Source organism: Heterocephalus glaber, unplaced genomic scaffold (genome assembly GCF_053883595.1).
Source record: "Heterocephalus glaber isolate CG9 unplaced genomic scaffold, H.glaber_assembly_v1.0 deba00000936, whole genome shotgun sequence".
Lineage (NCBI taxonomy): Eukaryota > Metazoa > Chordata > Mammalia > Rodentia > Bathyergidae > Heterocephalus > Heterocephalus glaber.
This window is the reverse complement of record NW_028258172.1, coordinates 614,053-622,501: the sequence shown is the minus strand read 5'-3', so window position 1 is coordinate 622,501 and position 8,449 is coordinate 614,053. Positions and strand designations below refer to the sequence as shown.

At 34.6% G+C, this 8,449-nt stretch overlaps 1 protein-coding gene across 10 annotated transcripts in view; it reads right to left on the bottom strand.

Annotated features, from left to right (window-relative positions):
* Window positions 1–5,369: 5,369 nt before the first annotated feature.
* The window catches only part of Rragb (Ras related GTP binding B), a 33,892-nt gene continuing 30,812 nt past the window's right edge, over window positions 5,370–8,449 (bottom strand). For all 10 annotated transcript variants that reach the window (XM_087208128.1, XM_021251248.2, XM_004873548.4 and 7 more), the window contains 3 exons: window positions 8,340–8,431; window positions 6,976–7,091; window positions 5,370–5,903 (listed from right to left, as the gene is read on the bottom strand). In XM_087208128.1, the coding sequence (XP_087064254.1) occupies window positions 5,806–5,903; window positions 6,976–7,091; window positions 8,340–8,431 (306 nt within the window). In that variant the 3' untranslated portion in view covers window positions 5,370–5,805. The remainder of the gene's footprint in view (window positions 5,904–6,975; window positions 7,092–8,339; window positions 8,432–8,449) is intronic.

Sequence of the window (8,449 nt, the reverse complement as noted above, 5' to 3'; positions counted from 1 at the left end):
GTCCCAGTCACCCTCTTTAGTAGTTCTGTGACCTTGGATAAATCATAGCCTCTTTGTCTTTCACTTGCTCTATCTGTAAAACTGTTACTACCTTTCCTATCCATCTCACAAGACTGTGGAGAAAAACAAAAAACATAATACATGATACTTATTTAAAATTATAAAATACTTTATATTAACAAGATAAGAGTTGTAAAGTTGTAGGGAGTATTGACTATAGTGCAAATTACTCAATTTCTTCAAACCAAATGGAGATTATAACAATACTAAACTCCTAGGGCTGCTGTTACACTTAAGTGAATTATTATGTATAATTTAGATCCTACTGCCTGACATATAATAACAGATCAATAAATCTTATTGTTGTAGGCATTCAACATCAAGGATATGTGTGAAGCTAAAAGTAAGTTTAAGGAGTTAAACAGTTAAACCTTTTCACACTTTCAGAGTAATGAGAATATTTTTACTTACAAGTCTAAGATTCTACATTTTCAGCCATTTGTGACAAATTGTTTCTTATCTCCAATGTCTAGCATTTTTTTATAAATGTTAAATAACTACCTATTTTTTTTTTCCTCTGATATTCACTCTTTAGTTGATCTCATCCAGGGTCAAGACTAAACTTGAATCTCTAGGTTCAATTTCTGAGTTCAAGAATCATATATCTGACTATGTAGACATGACTCTAAAATTACTATGAGCAAAATTCCCAACTGTCTTCTTCCTCAAGCCAGATTCTCCCTCAACATTCTTAGTCTTAGGGACCTTTATGAACCTAGTTGCTCAAGCCGGAAATGTTGGTATTGTCTGATTATTTCTATACTGTTCACTCTTTCTTAGAAACAGCCAAAATCCTGTCACTTATCATTTCCATTGCTACAATTCTGGCCCAAATTACCATCATCTCTCACCAAATTACCCTCCTCACAGGTTTCTCCACATTTATTCTTATCTCCAAATAATCTATTCTCTAGTAGTGATCTTTCATAAAAAGTAAGACTGATCACATCAGCTCCCTGCTTAAAATCTCTACTGGCTTTCCTATCTTACAGGAAATGAACACGAATGGCATAAAGGGACACACAGAGACTTGTTTCTGACCTCTTCTTTACCTCACCCTGCACTTCATCTATTTCTCTCACTACTCTTGGGTCCAGTCCAATTATGTTGACCTTCCTTCTGTTTCAAAAGCAATTCCAACTCAGAGACTTTGTACTTTGTTTCTTCTGCCTGGAATGTTTTCTTCCTAGATATAGACATGGCTCACTCTTTCATTTTATTCAGGTCTTTGTTCAAGTGTCATCACATCATGGAGGCTATCTCTGATCTCCCTAAATAAGACCCTGTATTAGTTCCTATGATGGTTAATTTTATATGTCAACTCAACTAGGCCACAAGATGGACAGATAATCTAGTCAAACATTATTTTAGGTATGTATGTGAGGGAGTTTTTGGATGAGAGTAGCATTTGAATTGGTGGGCTGAGTAAAGGAGATTGCCTTCCCTAATGTGAATGGGCCTCATCCAGTAGAAAATGAGGCTGACTTTCCTATTAGTAAGAGAGAATTCTCTATGCCTAACTGCCCTAGCTAGGATACCAGTTTTCCTTCTTCAGGCTTGAACAGAAACAATGGTACTTCTTGGCCTCAAGTCTGCAAGCTTTTGAACTGGAACATACACCTCAGGTCTTTTGCTATTCTTGCCTTCAGACTAAGACAAGAATACCACTGGCTCTCCAGCTCGCCAACTGCAGTTCTTGGGACTCTGCATTCTCTATAATCCCATGAGCAAATTCTTTAAAATAAATCTTGACACACACATGAGCACAGAGCCTATTGGTTCTGTTTTTCTGAAGAACACTAATACAGTTTCCTATTGCTGCTCTAACAAATTACCACAAATTTAGTGGCTTAAAACAATATAAAATTATTATCATAATTTTAGAGGTCAGAAGTCTTACATGAGTTTCACTGGGCTAAAATCTAAGTGACAGCAGGGCTCTGCTTGCTTCTTGATGGCATAGGAAAGAATCTGTTTCTTTGCTTTTTCTAGCTTCTAGTGGCTGCTCACATTTCTTAGCTCATAGCCCCTGCTTCCATCTTCAAAGCCAAGAGCAATGAGTTGAGCCTTTCTCAAAAGAGTCACTCTTTCCTTCCTCCCTTGACTACACACACGCACGTGCGTGCACACACACACACACACACAAACCCATTTTGATTATATTGGGTTCCTTGGATAACCCAGGATAATGTTGTTAAGGACAGTTAATTAACACCCTTAAATCTATCTGCAACCTTAATCCCCCCCCCCATACATTACATATTCACAGGTTCCAGGAATTAGGATGTAGCTATCTCTCTGGGGCACTGTTTTGTCTATCCCAATGCTTTCTGCCATCACTATTTTAATTATCTTCATAGTACTTATTTCTCCTAATGTAGTATGTTTATTTAATTGGTTAATGTCTATCTCCCCTTAGTAGCATATAGGCTGCTTGAACATATGGGCTTTGTTTTGTACATTCCTGTATCCCAGCTCTGAAAACAATATCTGAAACATAGAAAGTGTGGACAAAACATCTTTTGACTGAATTAATTAGGTCAGCAATTTTGTCAGTTAGCACTACAAGGGGACTTGATTATCTTCATGCTTTATAAGGCAGAATTAGAAATCTGAGTGGAAAATCATAAGCTGGATTTTGTAAAACATTGTTGTGGGAAATCTAAAAAAGTTACATGCTTTCTTGCTCCTCTTTTTAAAAAGTAAAGGTTATTATTGTTCACAATAGCCCAATTCAGGCAAAAACTCCAAATGTTGATAGGTTTGACCTAAGTCCTTTAAGCTAGAGGGTGTTTGTGTTTTGTTTTTGTTTTGATTTTATTTTTCTTGTTGACTTTGCTTCAGACTGTCTATTGTGTAAAAGTTTCTTATTCCATGTGGCAAACCCCCAGTGAAAACAGGAGTAAGATAGGTTTGCAATTGTTTGTCCTACTATTTCCACAGGAGCTAGCACAAGGTAGTTTCACAACTAGATACCATTCTTGACTGCATCTTATACTTTCTACCCTGAGTAGGCCCTGAAGTTTAAGAAGGCCATATAACTTCAAGGCTAAGGGGATAAGATCTAGAGTCAGACCACCTGAGTTCAAGTTCCCAATTTCATCAATATTACACAGCAGTAGGCAAATTTTTTATCCTTTCTCAGCCTAGTTTCCCAATCTGCAAAACAGAGACAGTGATAATACTTACCCCATGAGGTTCTTGTAAAGAATAAATTAGATAATCCTCATAATGCACTTGAAACCTGATACTTAATAAGAACTCAACTAAAGGAGTACTATTTTCATTTGCCAACCCACCTACCTTTTCATAATTTACCACTAAGTCAGCAAATAAAGCTGATTAAAACTGGAAAAAACAACATATTTATTCAAATCAGTATCCATACCCTCCTTATGCTAATACATTTCCATTTATAACCTGCTACTTATGAAGGAGAAGCTTCCCAGTCATTGCTCTTGTCTAAAACATTGCTCAAGGTTTTACATCATTTTGAGAATCAGTGGTCAAAAACATAAATACTTTTCTTGTTATGCCTATAACTTATCTAGCGAACAAATTTTCCCATACCTGCTCCCACATCTACATTTTTTCTTCTTTTCCCCAGAGCAGTGGTTTTCAAGATATAGCCGCTTGACCAGTAGAATCCACATTAGCAGCACTTAGTAACCTGTTAAAAATGCAGATTTATAAGGTCCATCCTAGACCTGCTGAATCAAACACTTAGGGTGGAGCAGGGCAGCAATCCGTTTACATTGACTTTCAAGTAGCTCCTTCTACCGGGGATCCAACTAGGGACCTTGCGATTGTGAGGGAACCACTGAGCTAAATTCCCTGCCCCAAGTAGCTCCTTCTAAATCCCACCTCTGAAGATAAGGTAAACATGACAAATCATGATTCATATTAGTCATTCCTTATTCATTTATTCTTTTCATTTTCCTAGATACCAATAGGATTAAGAATGTAGAACATCTACCTAAAACTCTTCTACAGAAGATTAATAGAGCTAATGATAAAGTCTTATAAAGTTTTAAGAGTTTTAGTCCATGTAATGGTAGGCTATCTAGAAAACATGTTCATCGTTGCTCAGTGAAAGCTCTACTTATCTGTCAAGTGGAAACAATAAATTAAGATAGAGAAAGGTAAAAGACTGGTGATGTGGAAGAATTTTCTTTATAACATGGAGACTGGAAAAACAAGATGAGTCTACTGTGCAGTAGATTCCCTAAAAGTTTTTGTGTTCTGTTACCTTACCAATAGAAATTAAAGAGGTCAAGGCTTTAATTCTAGTGTTCTCAAACTCCATTTCTTAGAGTTCACAGCATTCCATTTTTTTCTCTTGGGAAATAAAAGTTAAATACAATTTAACAAAGGTTTTCATACTGTTTGACTAGAATAATGAAGGTACACCATACTAGGTATTACAGAATACATAAAATTAACCACAGCTGGACCTCAAAGAAAGAAGGCTTTCATCTAATAAATCCTATCTATTTTCCATCCATTTTTTTGTTCATTCTTTCTCCACTTGCACCCTGGAACAGACTTTCAATCCAGACACCTCACCCTAGATTATAAACATAAATTCCCCAATCACTGTTGATCCATATAGTCTCATTATATTTTCTTTCAGAACTGCTTTCACATAATTCCCCTGCTCAAAAAGCCTACAAAGCTTTTCTATTTCCTATCATATTATACACCATACATCTACACCCTTCTGCATAGCTTTAAGGCAATAACCTGGCTCCATTCTTCCATTCAGCTTTATTTCAAATTTTTAAAACTAATTTTATTGGTACATTTTAGGTATATAATATAATGACATTCATCACTGGAGATTTGTATCTTTACATAATACATCTTGGTTCTTATTTTTTCCCCATTCCCCTGCCCTCCCTTCAACCCGTCCACACCTCCCTATTTATAAAGACTTTGTTTCCATTTTTTCCTTTTCTCATATTAATTCCATTCCCTTCTTTCCTTTCCCCTACCCCTCCCACTTCCCCTTCCCCTTTGCACCTTTTCTTCCTATTTCACATTATCCATTATACATTTTGATTCTTATTTACACTTTCAATTTCTCACACCAGAGGAACTATTAGGAATTTACACGTGTGTTCTATTTATTTCACTTAAGAGCTTGGCCTTAATGTGCATCCATTTAGCTATAAATGTCTCTAATTTCTCACTCCTTATAGCATTCTCATTCTTTATAGCAGGTCCTCTTCACTAGAATAACTGAAATTCCTTTGTACTTTCTTAGGGCAAAGTTGAAGACATAAAGAAAAGAAAAACAGACACTGAAATCCCTAAGAGCAAAAGTTTATTTATAATTAAAGCTAAGGAATATTTTTAATGCATGCTGAGAAAACAGTAATTTTCTAAACTTATAAGTTACTATTTGATAAGGAATACAAGAGGATGCTGGAAAGGCTTTAGCATACACAACTATTGGAACCAGGCTATCACAACACTTACACACTTTTAGAACAGTGTTATCAGAACACTTACATATCTCACCTATTTTTATGTTACACCAATGTCATGGACAGCTCATCTTCTAACTCCTCACTGGCTATTTGAGTAAATAGCATTCTACATTAATGGTTAAGACTGGAGAGTAAAGAAGAAATACAAGTGGTAGGCATCACATTTCAGAGAGAGCCTACATATATGAATACAACATTAAAATTAATTATGATACAGTGTTTGAATTTCTGTGTGAAACAATATCAGCAATGTTTAGCGCATGAGAAGACACTGCTTTGGTCCATCCACTCTTTCCAGCTTTTCAAAGTGCTTCCTGGCATTTCGGATGTTGATCAGAGTAGCTGCGGAAGCTGAGGGTAGGGTTGGGGAGACAGCCAATAGAATAAATATGGACAGCCAATAGAATAAATATGTACAGCCAAAGGAATGCCTGACTAGTAAAAACAAATAAACAAAAGAGAGCCAAATCCTTCAGTGTATGTCACAGAGAACATACAAGAATCAGAGGTCCCAAGTTACTAAGGTTTAATTTTTCTGAAGAAGCAGATTTGCTCATTTTTGAAACATAAAATTTCCAAAATCTTTTAGTTTAGGTTAATAGAATGAAATCCATTATTTTATGTTATATTTTAATATTAATCTAAGGTAGGAAAAGCCAGTGGAGAAGAGATGATTTAACCTTCTGAGAATATCTTGACAGTACTGAAGAAGCTCAGTGGTTGTAGAAGACATGTCTATTAAGGTATAGAAGCACCAATTGCTTCCCTTCTTGACAAAATAGAAATATGGGAATATGATCAGAGGGATATATGCAATGACATGTAAAATTATTCAGCATTAATAGCTTAGAGGTTATAAGAGCTAGTCTTTAAAAAATGTATACCATGTGGACCATAAATTATGGATTTGGGTTCTCTTTTCTTTAAAATTCCTGGATTTGGTAACTTGGTTTCTGAAGTTCCCATTAAGAAAAACAATACCATAGAAGCTAAGTTATTTTTCAGTTTCAAAATATAAGTCTACTAAAGAAATACTATTCACCAATAGTTTTTTAAATCATAGAAAAAAATATGTAACATAAAATTTACTATGTTTACTATTTTTAAGTGTACAATTAAGTGGGATTAAGTACATTCACATTGTTGTACAACTATTCCCACTGTAAAATAGTTTTGTTTTTTTTTTTTGAGACAGAGTCTCACTACGTAGTTCAGACTGGCCTTGAACTCACTATGTAGCCCAGGCTGGCCTCAAACCCAAAGCAATCCTTCTGCCTCTGCCTCTCGAGTACTGGGAGTACATGCATGCACCACCACACCGGGCCATAGTTTTTGAGCAGCTATTGAAGTATTACCTCTAGGGCAATTGTTTATTATAAAGAGCATGTCATTTTGAAACTATGCCAGCTAAGTTTAAACTTACGAATGGATGGATCAGACATCACTACCATCACATAAGTGTTAGATGTGAAGATGTCAATGAAAGCAGCAAAATTAGAGTTTCTGACTTCCATACTCTGAAAAGAGGCAGCCAGTTTGCTACAGAAGAAATGAGAAAAATGATTAAAAAATAAAATAATAAAAAATATGTTATCTTTTATGTTAAATATTTTATAGTATTATATCTCCATTCACCATATCATTATAACATTTCCCAAACACATTCTAAGAATGAATTTAACTTTTTTTGTGGTACTGGAGACTGCACCCAGGGCTTTCTCACTGAGCTACATTCCCAACCCTTTTTCAAATTTTGTATTTTGAGACAAAATCTTGCTAAGCTGCTTAATTAACCAGGCTGGGACTTGTGATCCTTCTGTCTCAGCCTCCCAGAATGCTGAGATTACAGACATGTACCACCACACTCAGCTTTAAAATGTTCTTTAAAATGTTTAAATGTTAAAATGTTTTAAATGTTCCGTAAGTTACTAAAATGACAAGTTAGGACTTGATATTGACTAAGAATTGAAAATACAGACCTAGATATACGTTAAAAATTCTAATACAAATGTTTTCTCTAATATTTAAGAATAACATATTATTATAATATAAAGAAATAATGTGGAATTTTCTATTTTTGAAATTAATGACTATATCTTTTTAATGTTACAGTTAAATTCGAAAAATGATTCATTTTTTGGAAAACAAACTAACTATATTTGCTTGTCATTTACTATTACTTTAACATGTTAAAAAAAAAAGCCATTCTAGAAAGTCTCAAAGTATGTTATGTAAAGTAGATAAACTTATCTCCACTCTCCAGGCATCAAAGTTTTATGAAGAGAAGAATATTCATTTTCAAATCTTTACTTGTGATGTTTAGCCATTCCTTTTTCCTATATTAACAAAGCTGATTCAAGTCTTATTTAATCAAAGATGATACAACACGATTAGAAATTTCTAGACCCTTCTGTATCAATTCTGAATCAATATGTCACTATTTTAATCACTAAAGTTTTATAGTAAATTTTGGTAATTAGTAGAAGAAATTCTTCTTCTTTATCAAATTGTCTTGGATATTCTGTTTATTTCTTTACAAATCATACCAAACCTCTTGAAAGGGCACTCGGCTTAAATATTGTTCATATGCTTCTGCACCAGTTAAATTTGAATTAAAGATCAGTGGCCTGTCCTTCAGTAAACTATAAGCAGCCTTAGAGTTTTTCTTTTTGATTAAAGGGAATGCTGTGAACACATAAGTGCAGCCAAGCATAGTTATTTGAATTTCTCAAAAAATGATGGCATTTTTTTCTGGAAATTAATAGATCATACCTCAAGATCTCTTACCTGCAACTCAGTTTGAATTGCTTAATAATGTTGCTGATTTTCTCAAATCTATGGGCATCTCGCTGATCTTTACACTGATAATGAGAAATCACCTATGAAAAAAAACATTA